This window comes from Peromyscus eremicus, chromosome 6 (genome assembly GCF_949786415.1).
Source record: "Peromyscus eremicus chromosome 6, PerEre_H2_v1, whole genome shotgun sequence".
NCBI classification, from domain to species: Eukaryota; Metazoa; Chordata; class Mammalia; order Rodentia; family Cricetidae; genus Peromyscus; species Peromyscus eremicus.
In genome coordinates this window covers 75,507,384-75,528,019 of record NC_081421.1, presented here as the reverse complement: position 1 = coordinate 75,528,019, position 20,636 = coordinate 75,507,384, and the positions used below count along the sequence as shown (strand labels likewise).

Below are 20,636 nucleotides of genomic sequence, written 5' to 3'. Positions count from 1 at the left end.
TTTTCCTGCCTGGCCCACAGTCAGGACAAATCTCTCTCACCTGCCAGTCCCACAGCCGCTCAGACCCGACCAAGTCAACACAGAGACTTATATTGGTTACAAACTGTATGGCTGTGGCAGGCTTCTTGCTAACTGTTCTTACAGCTTAAATTAATCCATTTCTATAAATCTATACCTTGCCATGTGGCTCGTGGCTTACCGGCATCTTCACATGCTGTTTGTCATCGTGGTGGCTGGCAGTGTCTCTGACTCAGCCTTCCACTTCCCAGCTTTATTCTTCTCCTTGTCCCGCCTATACTTCCTGCCTGGCCACTGGCCAATCAGTGATTTATTTATTGACCAATCAGCAACACACTTGACATACAGACCATCCCACAGCAGTTCTCTTCTCCCTGCTCCTCTAGATGTCCACTCTCCACCCTTTTGTCTGCACACCCCACTGCTGTGATGCTGGGAAAGGTCCCTTTGCTCACCCACAACCTGGCTACAAAGCCTTCACAGGAGGCTGCCCAAGGGTGTGGTGGCATCATAGGACAGACTAATGGCCAACTGCGGGCTTGGCCAGCCATTTTCCATATTTTCTAGCAACTGCTGAGCTCATCTCCACCCAAAATTTGATTAATTCTAAGCTCTCCAGCTAGTGACCACAGGAACCACATCAGGGAGATGGCCACTGTGTGTCCCATTTTACAGGAGAAGAACCTGATGGGAGAGTAGAGGAAGGAAGAACGCATTTGCTTATTCTGTAGAACGCACACATAATAACACATACACTCTTACACACACAATAACACACACATGTAATAACACATACATTAACACACACATAGTAACACACACAATAACACACATTCACATGCACAATCACACATACACATACAATCACATACACAAACACACACACACACACACACACACACACACACACACACACCCCTTCAAGGCTAGAGAACATGGCCTGCCCTTAATGTTCTTTCCATCTCACTGCCCATTTTGCACAATTCCTGCACACGTGTCCCTTTGCACAGGCAACTAGAAGAAATTCAGCTTCTACTGCCCCCAGCAGAAGAGATGCTAAAGCCGCACCCTCTGTTGGGATAGCCTCGCACACCTTGTAAGGGGCTAGCCTTCAGGCCTGTGCTGACAGGAAACTCACATTCAGAGTCCTCATTCTTGAAAAAGCCGAGGAGCTTGATCTGGTCCTCGATGCGCTCAAAGGCCTGGACTTCCAGCTTGTTATTCACGATCTCCACGGGGTCTTCAATGAGCTGAAATCAGAGGACAGATATGGTCACAGACACACACACAGACATAAAGATGTTCAAATAAGAGAGATCACCTCTCCCGAGTGGAAGGAAGAACACTTTGGAGAGAAGAGATACATGTGCAGAAATTGTGCAAAGTAGACAGTGAGATGCAAGGCCATGTTCTCTAGCCTTGAAGAGGTGTGTGTGCACACTCGTGTATGTGTGTGTGTGTGTGTGTGTGATTGTGTATGCCATTGTATGTGTATGTGTGATTCTGTGTGTGATTGTGTATGTCATTGTATGTGTATGTGTGATTCTGTTTGTGATTGTGTATGTGGACATAAAGGCTAAAGTCTCCAGCTCACATCCCATCCTGCCCCATTGTGCATAGCAGAAGTCCCCCAGGAAGCCTTGGTCTTAACTTGGGGATGGTTGTCCTGGGGACCATTCCATTCCTCTTGTCAGTTATTATTTTAAAATTGTATCTTAAGTTATAGATTGACAGTTATAACCATACACACACACACACACACACACACACACACAGAGGGGAATGTGTGTGTGTATAGAGAAAGAATCAAAGAGAGAGACAGTAGTGTGCACATGTGAATGTGTGAGACCTGCATGCTCAAATGTAGAGATAAGAGCAAGATACCAATGTCTTCCTGTGTCTTTCTCTTGCCTAGAGACAGGCTATCTCATTGAACTGGGAGCTTGCCTTTCTGGCTAGGCTGGCCGGCCGGCCATCTCTCAGGCCTGCCTGTCTCCTTCTGCTGGGTTTGCAGACACAGGAAGACATGCCAGGCTTTGTACATGGGTGCTGGGGACTGATAGCCAGGCCTTCAGATGGCTGTTCTTGCACAGCAAGCATTTGTACCCTCTGAGCCATCTCCCAGCCCCAACTGTTTGTATTCCTGCAACATAAAGTGCTAGGAAATATGAATAAATTGTGAAATACTTAGCTAACACCCATTACCTCAAATACTTACCTTTGGGTGATGAGAACATTTGTGTACCCTCTTAGCCATTCTGAAATGTATGTTTATATTTGCTGTGCTGACCATACTGTGCACTGTCTCAAAGGAAGGAAACCCCATTTATTCTTCCTGCCTGATGACACTGTACCCCTCAGATCACAATCTCCTCATGTTCAACCTCATTCCTGACTTGTAACCAGCATTATACAGACTTTCTTCCTCTGTGTCTTTTTAAAAAATATTCAATTATCTTAAATTATACATGTAAGCAAAAACATGCACCGTGTTTTGAATGTGAAGGGTCTCTCCCAAGGCTCAAGTGTTGAAGGCTTGGCCCACACCCTGAGGTTTCACTCACTGAGATGTGCATAGATAAGTAAGCCTCTCATTCCACTGATGGATGAATCCACTGACGGCGTTAAAATCTGATGATACTATTGGTCCTGATGAGAATTAGCAGGGGAGAAAATAAGTCATGGAGGATGTGCCTTTGTAGGCTGAATTTGGTCCTCAGAGCCTTCCTCTTTCTCTCTCTGCTTTCTGGCTGGTGGGAGGTAAGCAGCCTCAGCCCCTTGCTCCTGCCCATAGGATTTCTGCTTTGTCTCAAGCCCCACACAAGGAATTCAGCAGACTCTGGGCTGAAACCTCCAAAAATCAAGAGCCAAAGCAAACCCTCTTTTTTTGAGTTGTTTCCCTTGGGGCTTGCCACAGTGATCAAAAACAGACACAGTGTGCAGTATACGCCTTTCTGTGCCCAAACTCATGCGTGTGGTGCTCTCCAATTTCATCCCTATTGTCTTAGAAACAAGACTTCTTGTTTCCTTTTCACCAGGTGAGTTGTGTTTATTCTATAACACCTCCTGACACTTGAGTCAACAATGGGAAAGTGGCCCGGTTCTGGCTCCGTGGTTGCAAGTTTGCTAAAGGTCTTGAGAAAATGATTCTTTGCTTTTAAGAAAATGATGGGGTAAGTTTCCTTCTCTCCCTGGATCTGAACAAGGATGTGTGATAAATGGGGTCCTGATACAGCTCATCAGTAGCCTCAGAGCACCCACCTTGAAGACCAAGGCCCCGTGCTGGCTAGTTCTATGTCAGCTTGACCAAGGTTCTGAGAGGAGGGAACCTCAGCGGAGAAAATGCCTCCATAAGAACAGCCTATAGAGCATTTTCTTAATTAATGATTGATGTGGGAGAGTAGTACCACGCAGGCTATGGACCTGGGTGCTGTATGAAAGCAGGCTGAGCAAGTCATGAGGAACAAGCCAGTAAGCAGCATCCCTCCATGGCCTCTGCATCAGCTCCTGCCTCCAGGCTCCTGTCCTGCCTGGTTCTTGCCTGGGCTTCCCTCAATGGACTGTGGTTCAGGATGTGTAAGCCAAATAAACCCTTTCCTCCCCAGGCTGCTTTTGGTCATTGTTTCGTCACAGCAATAATAACCATAACTAAGACAGACCACATACTGAGAACAGAATTATCTGTGGTTTACAGAGATAAAGCCCCGATTTGGTTAAGTCTAAACACTGCCCTAATTCTGGTTTGTTGCTTTTGTGGGCCAATCACACTGTTCATCGTTTAAAGCGTATAGTCTTCCTTCCAGAAGCTTCCTTTTAGCTGGTGAGTGTGGAGCAGTGCCATGCTGGTCCGGACTTAACAATGTTGCTTTTCCTGAAATTCCCCAGGACTCCTGCATTAATGAGAGAGCCCAGCAGAGACTGTGGGCACTGGATTTGGCAACCTCTCCTGCCCTTCTCTGGCTTTTGCGGATATAGAGAGAAAGCAACAGACTGCAGGGTGTCTGCAGGAAAACTGTTAGTGTAGATGGCCAGCTGGGAGCTCTTCATGCTGTTGCTGCTGTTTGTTCTAAGGACGGAGTTGTCCCACAGAGCCCAGGCTGCCCCCGCAGAGCCCAGGCTGGCCTTTCATGCACAGTCCTCCTGGCTCAGCCTCCCCACTGCCAGGGTTACAGGTGGATCACCACTCACGGCAGAGTTAGGTTCTCTGTCTGTGCGGAGCATAGGTTCCAAAGCCTTTAGCCTCACAGCTATGAGCAGCAGTGTGATTTTATACACAGCCAAAGTATTCTGTAGCATTTCCCCTCTGTTGGAACTTACGGATTTGAGGGGGTGATATCACCATGGCTGAAGCTGAAAGTGGTTGGTTTTGGTTTTGGTGGTGGTGGTGGTGTATTTTGTGTGTGTGTGTGTGTGTGTGTGTGTGTGTGTGTGTGTGTGAGGGAAAGCTCTGTCTTTCCTTAAAAAACAACTTGTTTTTTACATTTACTTATTTTGTGTGCGGTAGGCTGTGTACACACCATTGTGTGTGTGTGTTGGGGGGGTGTGTTGGAAGACAATTTGTGAGAGTTGGTTCTCTCTTTTCACCCTGTGGGGCTGGGGAACTGAATACAGGTCACCAGGCATGGCAGGAAGTGCCTTTACCTTCTGAGCCACCTCACCAATCTGCTGTCCCTCCTTTACACGACTCAGAAGACTCGGGGAGACCAGGCCTGTGGGTCCCCACTTCCATCTCAGGTGACTGGTTCGCCCCCTCTTTCCCTGGCTCTCTCTCTCAGTGTCACTTTGCCAATGTCAATAAATGCCAGTGGGTATGAGTTTGTAACTGGTGAGAGACTACCATGTCACTTCTGTTAAACACACACACAGACACATACACCATCGTTGGGTCACTTACAACAATTTCTTCAGTGACTTAAGAGCCTGCTTCCCGGTACAAGTAGATTCCGCTATAATGCAGGTACCCTTTGCTGGTTTCTGAAGCCTGAGTAGTGCCTTATGCCATACCAGGATCTCCAGTTCCTTTGTTCTTGCGTCAGAGTCGTAGCCTGTCCTCTATGGGACAGCTGCACACAAGGCCACCTCCTAAATACTTACATCCAGGAGAAATTCCACCAAGACGTCCGCTGCAAACTCCCCATCAAATTCTATCGTGCGATCACCCTTCAGAACATACAGGCTTCCTTCTTCATTGAAACCTGGAAGGAACAGAGGCCCAAGGCCAAGGTCATTTGGGTGCAGAAAAGCCTTCGAGGTCCTGAGTGGTAGTGGGGTCAGGATCAGTGGAACTAACATTAACACAGACAGGTCAGTTTGGCAGGGTCAGCCTTGAATTTGAAATCTCCTTTCCATTCCACCACTGCTTTAGTTCCCACAAATACTGCTGAACTCTGCCATTCTCCTCATCAGAGCCTGTAACAGCCACTGCTACCTGTCACCTTAGCCTGGCTCCAAGTCTCTCAGTCACCCAATGCCAGCCCTACCACTCCACCCACCTTGGCCAGACCCGGGCTCCTCATCCTCATGCCGCTCTTGTTATGGCTGCACTGTATGATATTGTGAAAGGGTGTGTCCAGCGTGATGCACAGAGCAGGGCTTTACTTCTCTTTTCCTTTTCTCTAAACCTAGAACGACCTCCATCCCTGACTCCATCTTGGTTACTCCTTCGGCTTCTGGCTTAGGGCCCATTCTCATCTAAGGTCTCTGTGACAGTCTGGGTGTCCCTCCAGCTCTCACTGCTTGTAGGTGCTCACTCTGATAGGACTGTCTCTAACAATAGGGGCGTGGTCTTCTCCAGAGCTCGGCCTCTTGCACAGAGCCTGGATGTGTGTACAGACAGCTCTGAGTCACAGGCCTCTTCACTCAGGCCCCTGGTTGATGCTGGGAGGGCAGACAGCAGCTTCACCTTTGCCCCAGTACCCTTGAGACAGTGCGGTGTACTTGAACAAATCCTTGCTGGGACACTGTATCCTTTTCCCCAGAATATTAACCAGCCAAGATTGACATTATTGTGACTCCACAACATCTTTAATTTTTCAGATTAGTTGTTTTCAACTCTGTTATCTAGGAAATGCTTTCTCCTAATGAATCACAAAGGACCCTCAGGAGCAGGAGGCCACCCTATCTGAAAAGCTCCTGACACACCCCAGCATTGGACAGACAGAGTATTCTCGATTCTGGTGACATCTGATCTTAAAATGTGCCCTAGGAAGCACCAGTCAGCATCTTGCTTGAGACTTTGTCTTGAGTGGGTCCAGGTAGGTCTTCACACACTGCTGTAGCCATGGCTGAAGGGAGGCAATTGGGAGAGGAGGCTGAGGATAAAGGGGCAGGTTCGCAGAACACAACCATGTCCCCAAAGCCCCAAACCCCCAACATCTAGAGTACAGCTGCTTTCCTCCCTCTTGGTGACCTTAGAGAAAAACACATTTACATATACCAAGCCCCATCCTGCCCCGACCAGTCTGTTCTTGTGAATTCTCATTCAGCCTGTGCTGCCTAGATTTGACCATTTCTAGAACACTAGCATTTTTTTAAGGTTACTAAAAATTCTCCCAAATACCACCTTCTCACTAAAACAGTGGCAGGTTGGGGGCAAGGCTAGCAATCAATTAGCTGCTGGAAAAAGAGGCAGAACTCATTCAATGTTTTTGACTCTAAAAAGAGTTGAATGTATTTTACTTCTATTTTCAGGACAGAAAAAGTATTCTTAATACAGTCATTCTCAATAAGTCATCATTCTATAGGCATGAGTTCTTCCTTGTGTCTAACTTAAGTAGACTTCTATAAAATAAATCTTATCTTTGAAAATGTCTGGTCTTCTAAGAAATAAAATAGGAAAGAGTTTTTTGTAATTTTTGCTGGGATAATGCACCTGCAGGTACCTAGGATAATGCACCTGCAGGTACCTGGGATAATGCACCTGTAGGTACCTGGGATAATGCACCTGCAGGTACCTGGGATAATGCACCCGCATGTACCTGGGATAATGCACCCACATGTGCCTGGGATAATGCACCCACATGTGCCTGGGATAATGCACCTGCATGTACCTGGGATAATGCACCTGCATGTACCTGGGATAATGCACCTGCATGTACCTGGGATAATGCACCTGCATGTACCTGAAGATGTCTGTTGAACCACCATTAAGCCTTTTCTCTTCTTCTGTGCTTTCTACTCCAAACGCAATTAACCTTTCTTCAAAGGTCCTGTTTCATAACCTCCTGCTATTTTTAATAGCCACTCTCCACTGGTCATGCAGAAAAAGCTAAATGGACAGTGTTGGGGGTGGTATTTGGAAACCGGAGGGGTTCTGTGTGCCCTTTCTCCTTGGGATTATGGAGGAGGAATCTTAAAGGGCACTTGATCATGACATATTGACATGAAAGATTACAGCTTCCACCGAATTGTCACTTAGCCATGCCTCCCCTAAATCCAGCCAGGCTGAAAACTTTCCAGCTGGGGTTCAGTCTTAACTTTGGGACTTCTGGAGCCCCTGCTGTAAATGCATCATGTGCTGGCTGCTGCTGGAATGTTCCCAGAGAGGCCCAGAGAAACCACTGAGGCACAAAGATGCAGAAGCTGGGCTTCTAGATGTGAGAGCTGTCAATCAGGGCTCCAGTGCCTTGCATCAGTTTCTCTCTGCCTGATCCTGGTACGAAGATAAATCAAATGATTCCTGCCAAACCATTAGATTGAGGTCTAGATTTGCTTTTATCAAGCTTTTCTCTGACCCAGAATGGTATATGCATTATCATTGTATGTATTTGAAAATAATCCAGTTACCATGCAAGATAAATATAACTGCCTTTTTTTTAAAACAAGACATATTTGTTTCTTCCTCACAGATTTCAAATGTCAAACTTACCCAGTCTCTTGGCAAGCTTGGCTTCTTTCTTGGAATCCACCATCACAAAGCCTATGTTTTTATGTTCCAAGACCTGGGCCACGAGCTGAAGAGACAGATAGGTACAGGAAGTGAGTTAAAGGATGAGCGATGGGAGAAGCCATCCCAAGTGCCAGGGCAGCACCCTTCGTACGTCCTGCCACTCTGACCTCTGAGGAGTCACCAGAATGCTGAGAATCTGAGGAACAGGCTAAGAAGAAAGACCAGGAAAAACACATCCATGACCACACGCCCCTCTCTGCCCTTGAGGAGATAAAATTGGGACGCAGAGAATCCAAAACACCCAGTGGGCACCTGGCATGGGGCCTTGAGATCTTCTGTAGTCATCAAATGAACCTGTGAGGGACACACCTGTGAGTAAAGGACTCCTGAGGCTGGAGGCCTCCTGCCCCTGGGCTGGTGTGACGCAGGTGCCCGTTGGCATCTGGAGGCTTCCTACTGCCCATAGTGAGGAAGAACTATAGGAAGTATCTGAGGGTGGAGGTACCATTGGCCTGAAAGTCCAGGAGGCGGCATCAGTGCCTAGGGTGGAGAGGGGGCTAAAAACCACTCTAGCAGATGGCAGCATAGGAGATGAAGCCATGTGGAAGGCTGGCATCCAGCTAAGCTTCCTGAAACTCTCACATGGCAGAGTGCCATCTCTCTGTCATCTTGCCATCTCACCAAAAAGGGGCTTGACAGAAATGAGGAGATCATGAAATATGAAATGTCTGGGGATTGATCCTGGGACCTTACAAATGCTGGACACACTGAATCATTGTGAACTACTTTAAAAACACATATATTCCTATACAGTTATTAAGAAATACGAAAGTGAGATCTCTTAAACATGTTCCTGGTTTCCTACAAAAGCAAAGTCTTGGGAAACTGAGGCACAAATCATGAACTGGATAGTGCCAACAATAGTTATGATACAGAACATGTCCATCACCACAAAGGGCTCTCCGTGGTCTTTTATTGTTATAGCCACCATGTGCTGCCCAACCCCCACTTCAGCTCCTGGAAACCAGGAATTCCCCCAGTTGTCGTCTAAACATGGAACCATGTAGCAGGTAAGTTTTTGAGATAACTCTTTTCACTTTGCACAGTTATCCAGAGAGTCTGTCAGGTTGCTACATGGATCACCAGGTGTGTTCTTTTTCACTGTTAGTAGAATGCTGTCTTGTGGATAGACCACAGTTTGCTTAATCATTCACCTGCTGAAGGGTATATGAGTCGTTTCCAGCTGTTGACTATTGTGACTAGAATTCCTGGGTGGGATTTTTAGTTAGACATTAGTCTTAATCTCTGGGGGGAAATGACTAGAACAATCATTTCTGAGTCATATGGGAGTTTTGGGTTTAGTTTTCAGTGGAACCACCAAACTGTTTTCCAGAATGACTGAACTGTTTTACATCCTCATGAAAAATGCATGAGTTCCTCTACAGCCTTGGCAGCATTTGATGTTACCACTACTTTAAATTTTAGTCATTCTCATGGGTATGGAGCAGTGTTTCCTTATGGTTCTAACTTGTGCTTTGTGATAGTTTATTTGAACATTAGTCCATGCTTACATATGTTTTCTTCTGTGAAATGTCTCTTCATGTGTTTTCCCATTTTTATGGTGAACATTAGCTTTTTCTTTCTTTTTTTTGGGTCCCCAGTATCCATATAAAAGGTGAGCATAGTAATGTGCACCTGCACCCCCAGTGCTGTGGGATGGTCTGTATGTCAAGTGTGTTGCTGATTGGTCAGTAAATAAATCACTGATTGGCCATTGGCTAGGCACGAAGTATAGGCAGGACAAGGAGAAGAATTCGGGGAAGTGGAAGGCTGAGAGAGACACTGCCAGCCGCCAGCATGACAAGCCGCATGTGAAGATGCCGGTAAGCCATGAGCCATGTGGCAAGGTATAGATTAATAGAAATGGATTAATTTAAGCTGTAAGAACAGTTAGCAAGAAGCCTGCCACGGCCATACAGTTTGTAAGCAATATAAGTCTCTGTGTTTACTTGGTTGGGTCTGAATGGCTGTGGGACTGGCGGATGAGAGAGATTTGCCCTGACCATGGGCCAGGCAGGAAAACTCTAGCTACACCCCAGCTTTGGGAATAAAGACAGGTGGATCCATAGTTGTCCTGGCCAGCTAATCTGTGAGTCAGGGAACCCCAGGTTCAGCAAGAGACTTTGTCTCAAAAAATAAAGTGGGGAGAAGTTCACCCAACATACATGTGCAATTATGCACACATGAAAACATGCACAACACGTCCAACACACAAATGGAAAAAAAATAATTTCAATGAAGTCTAATTCATCAATTTTTTTAATTATAAATGAGATTTTGTTGTTGTTTTTTAGACAGGGTCTCACTATGTAGCTCTGGCCGAACTCAACATATGGACCAGGCTGTCCTTGAACTCACAGAGATCCACCTGCCTCTGCCTCTGAGTGCTAGAATTAAAGGCATGTGCTACTATGCCTGGCTATAAATGGGATTTTAATTTAAGTCCAAGTGCTAAATTCTGAACATTTCTATCTGTTCTCTAAGTTTTACAGATTTACTTTTTGTTTTATGAGACACAGACTATTTTGATAACATTCTGTGGAAGCTGTGATACAGTGACATCCATTTTTCCTTTGGGGCCAGGTGGCCCCAGTGCCATTTGTAGATGGCTTTCTGTCCCCTGAACTTTACCCACACCTTTATAAAGACTCAGTTGATACATCTGTGGGGATCTAGCTCTGCTGTTTGCATTCTGTCCCACTGATCTATGTGTCTGTCCCTCTGTCCCTCTGTCTGTACCACACAGCCTGGGCTGTAACCTCTATGAGGTGAGTCCCCAAAACAGGCAAGTGTCGGGTTTCTATTCACTCTTTGTGAGTTATTTTAACTAGGTATTTTTCTCTTGCACACAAGCTTCAGAATAATCTTTTTTATACACAAAAAAGAATCCTACCAGGGTTGGACAATTATACTATTATTATAGTGTAATATATATGTGTGTGTATGTGTACTGTAGTAGTGTGTGTGTGTGTGTGTGTGTGTGTGTGTGTGTAGGGGGAGGGGAGAGAGAGTTAATTATATTAGCTCTTCTATCAAGGTGGGGAGAGAGACGTAGTCAGAATGTTAGGTCTGTCAATGTGGGAAGATGCTGTACCTCTCCATTTATTTCATGATTTTTCCATCAGCCTTGCAGCTCTGAGCACATAAACCTTTGTTTGTTTGTTTGTTTGTTTTTTGAAGCAGGGTGTCATGTAGCTCAGGCTGGCCTTGAACATCTGATCCTCCTGCCTCCACCTCCCAAGTGCTGGGACTACTGACACTCAGTACTACGACACTCAGGTTAGCATGTAAGTCTAGTGCAAGTTTTGTTACATTTACAACTAAATGTTTGAATTGTTTTGAACTAGAGTGGCATATTTCAATTTTGCATCTGTATTCTTGCTAGTACAGAATATATAATCGTATTTTTATGTTTTTCTTGTAGCTTGTCACCTTGAACTCATTTATTATTTCTAAGAAATTTTTCTTTCTTTAGAATTCATGGGAATTTTCAGTGTAGATAATCACGTCACCTGCACAAATGTTATCCCGGTCCCCTTTGTCTGACTTTTTCATTCCTTCTGTCTCCTTGTTCTGCCCATGAGAACTCTAGTCCTGTACTGAAGACAGTGCTTTGCTTTCTAACGTAGGGTTTTTGTTTATTTTGTTTGTTTGTATCTCAGTCCTCTGGATGTATCTATTTTTCCGGCCTGTCCTTTCAATTCTGCTACTATTTTACAGGTTGATCCAGTGTATTCTACAATCCTTTGGGGATTTCTTGTTTCCCCCAGTATCTCGAGGACTATTTGGCTCTGTGGTTAGCACCCTAAGTCTCTCCTCTGTCCTATGGCTACTTCTTTTGTGCCCCACCCCACCCCTGTGTCTGCCCTGGGTGTACCCAGCTGTCTTCTTCTGTCTACTCCCTTTCCAGTTAGACTTCCTAGGTTGTTCCTGGCCCAGCCACGCTTCCTTCTTGTCTGTTCTTAGCCTTTCTCTTTTTCTCTGGCTCCAAACCGGTCTCTTTCCTCTAAGACTAAGGATTCTTAACAGAATGTCAATCTGAGGAATGCTCCGGTGCCTGCAGTGGGGGAAGGACCCCAGGAGGAGGCAAACAGAGCTTTTTTCTTTTCTTGGGTTTTGTCTGGGACTGGGAAGCCTGGGAACGCATTATCACCACCACCAGTGCAAGGCTGTGACTCACCATGAGCTTTCCTGAGGTTCCCCCATGCCAGTCTTTCTGCAAAATCGCTTGGGTGTAGGCTACTGCACACAATTCATCAGACCATGTTGTGTTTTCTTTCCGTAACAATTTTTTTTTCATTGCAAGCCACCCTGTCCTATTACAGAAGTCAAAATCTTAAGTGAATGTTCCCCTGTCAATCATTCAAGGTCACCACACCCAGCTTTGTAGTACAATAAATTCCCCCGTTTTCTCCCCCGTGAGCCTCTGACAGCAGTTCTTAAACTTCAGTATGCACGAGAATGACCGGGGACTCTGTTAAAATGGGGCTTCTTGGTCTTCCTCTACAGAAAATAGAAAATAGAGCTGGGTGGGGCTCAGGAATCCACATTCTCATACACAGCACAGCCCCACCCTGTGGTTCTGCTGCCTCAGCTCTCCAGTCAGTCACTCTCTGGAGAGCAAAACTATTAACGGCTGTTGCTACTTCTGAAGGCTACACAGCAAGGTTCCAACTGTGAGCTCACACTGGCGTTTTTGATCTCTCTCCATTTAGTGTAGGAGATGAGTAATAATAATAATAATAATAATAATAATAATAATAATAATAATAATAAAGGGAGGCCATCAAATTGGTTCATTGACCACTGAAGGCACTTGTCACCAAAGTCTCACATCTTGCATTCTGTCCCTGGAACCCATGTAAAGGTGAAAGAAGAGAACTCACTCCACAAGGTTGTCCTCTGACCTCCACAGGCAGGCCATGCCGTGTGCACCGTGACATGCATGGACCCCATTCCGACATCTCCCCCCAACCCCCGTCCCCCAAATATCAGGAAAGACTGAAAAATTAACTTGAAGTATTAAACAAGAGTGTTTGATTCAGACTTCTCCCCAGCATACACCATCACATTTATTATTTATGTATTTATTTATTTTAGGTAAGCACAATGTGTTTGTCTCTTGGGCACGTGAAGCATAACCTTCCCCGTCTTGACATCTACCTGGGACTTTTGACTACACTTGAGTGGTAAAGTACCTATCGCTGTCCAATGCCACAGATGGAGGGACAAAGCAGACGGTCACAGATGGGCCAGAAAACCCCGTCCTCTGAGATCGGCCTTCTTCTTATTCCTGTTCCTCTTCCTCCTCAACAGCCTGACTCCAAATTCCTGCAGCTCCCGAATCGCTGTCCTCTTCCACCCTCCCTCAACCCAGAGGCTGGCCCTCTGGGCTTCATCCTCGCCATCAGCAGCTCTGGCATGCAGCCTTCACACGCTTACACCAACAGCAACCTGGGCTATCGGGCACCTATGAGTCCTGTAGGGCTGAATGGGGAGGGTGGCCGTGGTGAAGACCTGTGACCTCTGGGCTAACTCCTGATGTGACTGGGTCCCTGAGGACCAGTAGTGTCTGGGGAGGCTGGAGCAGGCAAACAGGTCACTGCTGTCTCTTGCGTGTGACTTGCTTTCTTCCATCATCCCACTCCTGCACCCTAAACCCCACCCTGCTTGCCCTCTCTCCTGCGGGTCTCCAAACCTTAGCAAACCTTGGCTACGCAGAGCAGGCCCAGGCTCATCTCTCCCTCCATTCTTCTTTCTAGAAAGCCAGTGGCCCACCCCCGGGAGTGAGCTCTGGTACCTATTCTGTAATTGCCAGTGGGGTTTACGTCTCTTCCATACTGTGACTCTTTCCTCAGTATGGCCGTTTTGAGCATCTTCTGTATTCTGTGCAGATCCTTGGAGACAGTGGGTGTACGCATGGATTGGTCCAAGTACATCACAAGTTCAAGGAGCTTGTGAGCCAGAGAGGCAAGAAGCAGTTATCACCAAATACTGTGAGTCGTATGTGAGAAAAAAAGATTACCTCCACACTTCTTGAATGTCCAAAAAACTGAAATACTCTTTATACATGACTACCATTTTCTCCTGCTAGTGTACAGCCATTCCTGACTGGCTTGAGCAAGGTGGGCCGATTGATGGATTATTTCAGTCTTGCCTGAGAGTCCATCCTAGAAACCAGCCCCATCTGTTGGCTGGTTACGTGTGGCTCCCGGAATGGAAACATTGCCCACTCTCTCAGAAATGCTGGGGTTTGGTTTGACCATTGCTGATTCTTTTTATCCCAAAGAACTTCTAGCGAAGTCCCATATAAATAGTATCAAAGATAACATGATGAATAAATAATACAATAATTCAATAGCTGACAATGTGTTTCTGATACGTCTTTCTGTTTCTGGTATTATATAGATATTGTACCACCATTGCTGCTGAAGTGATCGGGTCCATGTGCATGTCATCTTTAATTGAGTGAGTGACCTAGGCTTCCCAGACCCCAGTGATGAAGAGCGTGGGACCTAGTGTCAATTCCTGGGTTGCTGACTTTGTCACCAGCCTGCACAGGACTCTTTGGAAGAGTAACAGAAATAACAAATATGAAGTGCTTGGCATGCATCTTCACATACAGTAGGTGCTTAATAAATGGTAGATTTCCTTCTTAATAGTATGATTGCTGAATAGGGTTCTGGATCGGGTACTGATCCCCAAATGCCAAGGCCTAGACTATCAGAAAGGAAAGAGAAGTAACAATCGTTAGCTAAGGACGAGCTGGTGGAGGAGGCCGCCAAAACAGCGGGGCAAATTCAAAGACTGTGGAGTCTCCTAAGAGAGAGCTTGTGGGCAAGGGGCGGGGGGGGGGGGGCAAACCATACAGAGCCTGGCAGGCCATGTTGAGTGCTGTGGTTTGGTTTCCATGCATTTTGGGTGTGTCTAAACATCCCTTTAGAGCCACCCAGCCCTGCACGACATGGCCTTCTGCATCTTCAGCTTAATTGGAGTCTACATCTAGAAATGTCCTTCACTCTGTCTACAAGACCCCCTTTGCCATTCTTCATCAACTCCGCCATCTTTGTAGTGTACCTGGACACGTTAGTGCCCCAGAAGGTAACCCCTGACTCCTGACCCCAATTCAATGCTTGCTCAAGGACCCTGAGATTTTCCTCTGCAACTTTTCCTTGGTTTGTGTATGATTGTTGTGATTATTGCCTCTCTTCTGTTGGTGTTGAAGCCAGCAGGCCCATGTCTGTGTCCGCCTTTCTCCCCATGCTATCTCTAGCACCCAGGAGAGTAGCTGGACTGACCCCAAATTAGTGTCTCAAGTAAACAAACCAATTACAAGGGAGATTGCTTGTGAGTGCAGAGGCCGGTGAGACAACGGACCGGGACAGGCAGAAGAAGTGAGTGCATCCACGGGGAAGAAACAGTGTCGGCAGAGGTTTGAAGGTGGACATGTCAAGGGCTGGACCAGAACAAGCTAGCTTAGCGGGGTAAATTATATTTGGGGGAGCTTAAAGAGTCCTGTGTTTAAGATGCCTAAGAAAAAGAATAAAGTTTTGTACACTGTGGTTGGAAGTTATGATTTGAAGTTGAGTAGAGCAAAGAGATTGATCTGAGCTCAGAGAGGGTAGATCCAAGGACCCAGACCAGACAGAGAAAGGAATATGAGGAAGAAAGACATCCATCCAGGTGGCAGGCAGGTGTGTGGTCTGATTGGGGGATGGCTCTGGTCTCAGACAAAGGTTGGGACCATGAAGAAGCAACAGCCTTATATGGTGGACAGTGTGAGTTGGGACCCAGTGAGACCCAGTTGCTCTTGCTTGGCCTTTGAGGGAGAACAAAGGAGAGGGGCCACAAGGTGACTCAGAAAACAGAACAAAGGGCAGGTGGTAACATCAGGAGGATGTTCCAGAACTGCCGTCGGCTTCTCAGAACGGATAGAACTGCGGTGAATTCACGATCACAGGAAGTGCTCAAGCTACTCAAGGGAGCCGAGGAGGTGAGAGGTTGAGGCATTTTGGGGGGCTGGTGCATGAGAAAGCCTCAGGCCAGACTGGACATGTTAGAGGCGTGTGCAGAAGGTGCATGAGATAGGTGTCTGAAGAAGTACCTAGCCTGTGAAAGGAGAGGGTACTCAGAAGCTGCAAGGCATGGCAGGATCACTGTGGTGCCCTGACTCCCAAGTCACTAAGGTCTGGTGTCACAGGGAGTCCAGGAGAGGCAGGACCCCCGTCAGGTCTCCTTTCTGGACTGGTAAGTCGTGGATGACCTTGTAAAGAGAAGCCGGGACAGAAGCCAAGGCAGGGAACTGGACAGTCGAGTGGGTGGCAAGGACAGGCTGGAGCAGGTGTGGCTTGCTTGTTCCAGAAGTTTGTCCATGAAAGGAAGTCAGTGCAGAAGGCTGTGAGAGGGTCAAGTCCCCCCCTGACTGTTTTCCTGGGCCTCAGAGGACAGGGCATCCGATGAGTCTGTGTGTGCCTCCCAAGTAAGTCCCTGTATAGAATTTATCAGCTCTAACACAGCGGAAGAGGTGAAGACACTTTGTGGGGAGAGACTGGGATTTCCTTCCTGGTTGGAGGGAAGATGGGAGATATGTGAGGAGTATGGACACTTGAAGGGAGGTGGCTGTGCTTTTCTGCATACTCATGAATCTGCAAACATCACAAATAAATAGCCTGAGGAGAATTCTGAAGACCTGTGCTCTAAGACAATGTCCCTCAGGCCAGCCACTAAAAGTACTCTGGCTGCACTGCTGTCCTTTCCAAGCAAGCCAGGAGCCAGAGAGGGCTGCTCTCCACGTCCCTCCCTGAAACCATCTGGCTACATGTCAAACTATTCAAAACTGTGTCCCTGAAACCTGAGACCCTACGTTTATCTCTGGTATCTCCTGTCACTTTGGGCCACTCTCAAGCAAGGCCTGGGCTATGTATAGCCTGGCAGTTGGCACCCATTACATCCACCCAGGAGGCTGGCTGGGGAAGAGGACAGCTATTTATGAGAATCCAGCGTTTACTAAGCCTTTTGAGACTGCTATTGGGTAACCCTTGAAAGTGCTGAGGGGGAGGGAGAGAGGCTACTGATTGGTTTTATTGACACTTTGGGGACTGTCACCCCACTCAGTGCCAAGGCAGGGTTCCAAAGGCTGATGCTGTGTGTCCACTGTACCCCTCCAGGCTGAAAGTCTATATAACAGCTGCAGTAAAACACCAATCAAGGGACTGGTGTGGTGGCTCAGTGGCAAACACACTTGTCGCCTGAATTTGATCACCAGTACCCACATAGTGGAAGGGGACAACTGACTCTATAGAGGTGTCCTCTGACTGCCATACATGCCATGTCATGAACACGCACACACACACACACACACACACACACACATTCACACACACACTTAATTAAATGAAAATGTTAAAAAACGATAGTACGGAGTGGGTATTCACCAGGCTAACCACAGCATTAATCACCTCATGTGAATTATCTTTTGGAGTCTCTATGAAGGTCTCCCAAGGAAGTGCTTTGCAGATGAGAAAATGGAGGAACAAAGAGGCTGACCCCCTTGTCCACAACCACACCGTTTTTAAGCAACCCCACTACGAGCCCAACCCCGACACTGCTCCAGAACCTAAGCTCGCCTCCACTGCAACCTACTTCTGCAGAGGGAACCAGAGGGACCTGAGCCCATGCCCTGGCTCTGCTGGTGACCAGCTGTGAGCTGAGCAAGGGAGTGCTTCCTTGAGCTTCAAGTTTCTATTCAAAAAAGAAGCGAGAGCCAGTTGCTGCCAGCACAACCCGTGTGCAAGCACTCAGTGAAGGCTTGTCCCTGTAAAGCCAGTGCAGGGCAAACCCTACACTAAACCTTGCTCTGACCACAAGTACACATCAGCATCTCTTGCAGGGAAAACTGATGCTAACACAGCCCAGGGAGCCCACCCAGAGCTTCTCACTCAGCAGGTCTGGGATAGAACCTCAGAGTGGACATTTCTGATCAGATCCCGTGTAGCGAGCCCTGGGCCCACATACAGTGAGACCTTCAGCTCCACACAGCTCCTAACACGTGAGCACAGTCTCTCATCGTGCAGCTTTGGGTGATATCCAACATGACAGAATGAGGGAGGCTGTCCCTGGAGGTCGGGGCTTTTGTTTATCCATTTTACACCAACAAGAGCATTTCATGGAATAAAAAACAAATGGATTTAATTCTCAGTAACACACACACACACACACACACACACACACACACACACACACAGAGCTAACAACAAAATCAATCCTAAGGTAATATTTGGGGCTGGAAACACAGTGATAGAACATTTGCTTAGTGTGAGCAGGGCTCTGGTTCAATCGTCAGCACCATATAAATAAATAAGTTGACTAATTATTTAATAACATGGGACTAGGCTGTGCCCTTTCCTAATGTTCTTAGCAGACTTCTGTTCTCAAGGGCTTGTGGAGATTCAGTCTTGCAGGAGGGCCCCCTGCAGCACCCCTACACACACATGGACCCCACACACAGTACCTAGACCTTTTGGGGGGCAGAAAGAGAAGGCTCCTTTCTAAATTCGCTTTCTCTTGGTTGGTATCATCCTTCATTAGAAAGGTGGGGAGCGGGTGCCCTGCCCATGGAGAGACCTCCCAGATGTGACAGAAGGACTTGGACTTCTCTGCCCTGTGGTACACATTGAAAAGCAGAAGTCTGTTCCTGCTTGGCTGAACTTTATGAAATACTCAAGCCTGACTGGATCCCGGAACTCAGGAGGCTGGGACAGATGGATCCCGATCATAAGTTCAAGGTCAATCTGGGTGACATAGTGAGACCTGGTCCCCGCAAACAACAATAAATTCTGACTAGAAATTTTTTTTTTTTTTTTTTGGTTTTTCGAGACAGGGTTTCTCTGTGTAGCTTTGCGCCTTTCCTGGAACTCACTTGGTAGCCCAGGCTGGCCTCGAACTCACAGAGATCCGCCTGGCTCTGCCTCCCGAGTGCTGGGATTAAAGGTGTGCGCCACCACCGCCCGGCCTGACTAGAAATATTTTTGATAGCATCTACTAGTGATAGCAGATGCCGTGGAAAACTAGCTTGTGTGGAGAATGGGAGGTTTTATGGGATGTCACATATGGGTGAGTTCAAAAGTAGTCTTTAACTGTGCATCAAATATGTGTGAGTCACTTTCCCTGTGTCTTGTGTCTGTTTTACCATTATAAGATGGCCTGGAAAGAAAGCACATGTTGTGACCATTGGGATATTTCACGAAACAAGCACTCAGCCTTGGAGAATCCCATCCTGCCTGCAGCCACACTGCTAGCACACAGACACAAACTCATTTGCTTCACAGGTAAATTGGGGGTGTGTGGTCAGTTAATAGCTTGACATCCTGAGTGAGGATGGCTGTGGGGAAGGGGTGAGGCAGGCAGGTGAGGGACAGCCCAGCACACAGCAGATGATGGGGAGGAGAGGGTGCCTGGCTTGGGTACCCAGCAGCAGGAGGGAGCTCCTGGAACCAGGCACCTTGGATACTCCGATGTCTTGCCAGGCCATTGCATTGCAAGATGGCATGCTGGATCCCTTCCTGAGAGGCTGTCCAAACAGCAACAGCTCATGTGGATAATTCTGGCCTGCTGCATATAGATTAGACCCCACAGAACCTTCTGAGGCATCTTCAAATGCCTACACTTTGGGCTGAGCGGGCTTTCTCGGGAGAACGAGTCATGTTAGGTGTGTACTGAGGCTGGGGCTCACGTGGCATGCCCCCCACCAACCTGCAAAGCTAAAACTGCAGGAGGGCAGAGCTGCTGATGTTCCAGGCTCTGCTGACTCCCCATGGGAGGCCTAACCTTCTTGTAGGAGGGAGTGGGGGGTGCATGGGGGGCTGGAGGGGCAGGAGGAGGGAAGAGAGGGATCTGTGATAGTATGTAAAATGAATAAAAAAATTTTCTTAATAAAAAAAAGAAATGAACAAAAAAAAGAAAAGCCTCTCAATGTCTCCAGAAGATCCCATGTCTTTTTTCTTTTACTGCTTTGTAGTGTAAGAGTCCTTACCATAGTTCCATGGTGCTGGCTTTCATGGCAGCTCATGGCCCCATTTAAAAATGTGTAGTTGTGGGAGGATGCCTACCCCAATAGTACAAGATGGTGTTCCTGAATGGAGAAGCTTCAAAACGAACTGTGGTTCTGATGTACAGGGGAGGACTATTTTCATTGTTGTATGTGCACAACGTGTGCGTGGGCACATGTGCTGTGTGGTTCATGTGTCACAGCATGGGCGTGGAGGTCAGAGGGTGCCAGGGGTCAAACTTGGATTATTAGGCTTATGTGATAAACGCTCTTACTCACTGAGCCATTGCGCTAGCCCTCTATCTGGAAAATCTTCTCCTCTTCATTAATTCTATATAGGGAAGGCCTGACTACAGTCAACTGAATCCAGATCCCCTGGTAGCATTTCTTGTTTCCTCACTCATCCAAGACAACCTGCACTACATGAAGTGCCCAGCAAAGGCCCCTTCTACAGTTCTCCGCACTGGGCTTCACAGGAGCTGGGGGTGCCCGGTGGGGGTGGGGAGATGCTTCTCCTGGAACAGCACAGGTTCTGTGTGAGGGCTCTTTCTCAAAGCCAAACCGAAATAAGCCTGACCTCATCTGCTTTTTTTCGGAGTGGAGCAGGTGTGAGACTGAAGAGGG

At 47.1% G+C, this 20,636-nt stretch overlaps 1 protein-coding gene across 1 annotated transcript in view; it reads right to left on the bottom strand.

Moving 5' to 3' along the window:
* Window positions 1-20,636, bottom strand: part of Casq2 (calsequestrin 2) — a 65,334-nt gene that overhangs the window by 32,743 nt on the left and 11,955 nt on the right. Inside the window, exons 2-4 of the mRNA XM_059265969.1 lie at window positions 7,886-7,970; window positions 5,113-5,213; window positions 1,157-1,268 (exon numbers count right to left, since the gene is read on the bottom strand). Of these exons, the coding sequence (XP_059121952.1) occupies window positions 1,157-1,268; window positions 5,113-5,213; window positions 7,886-7,970 (298 nt within the window). The remainder of the gene's footprint in view (window positions 1-1,156; window positions 1,269-5,112; window positions 5,214-7,885; window positions 7,971-20,636) is intronic.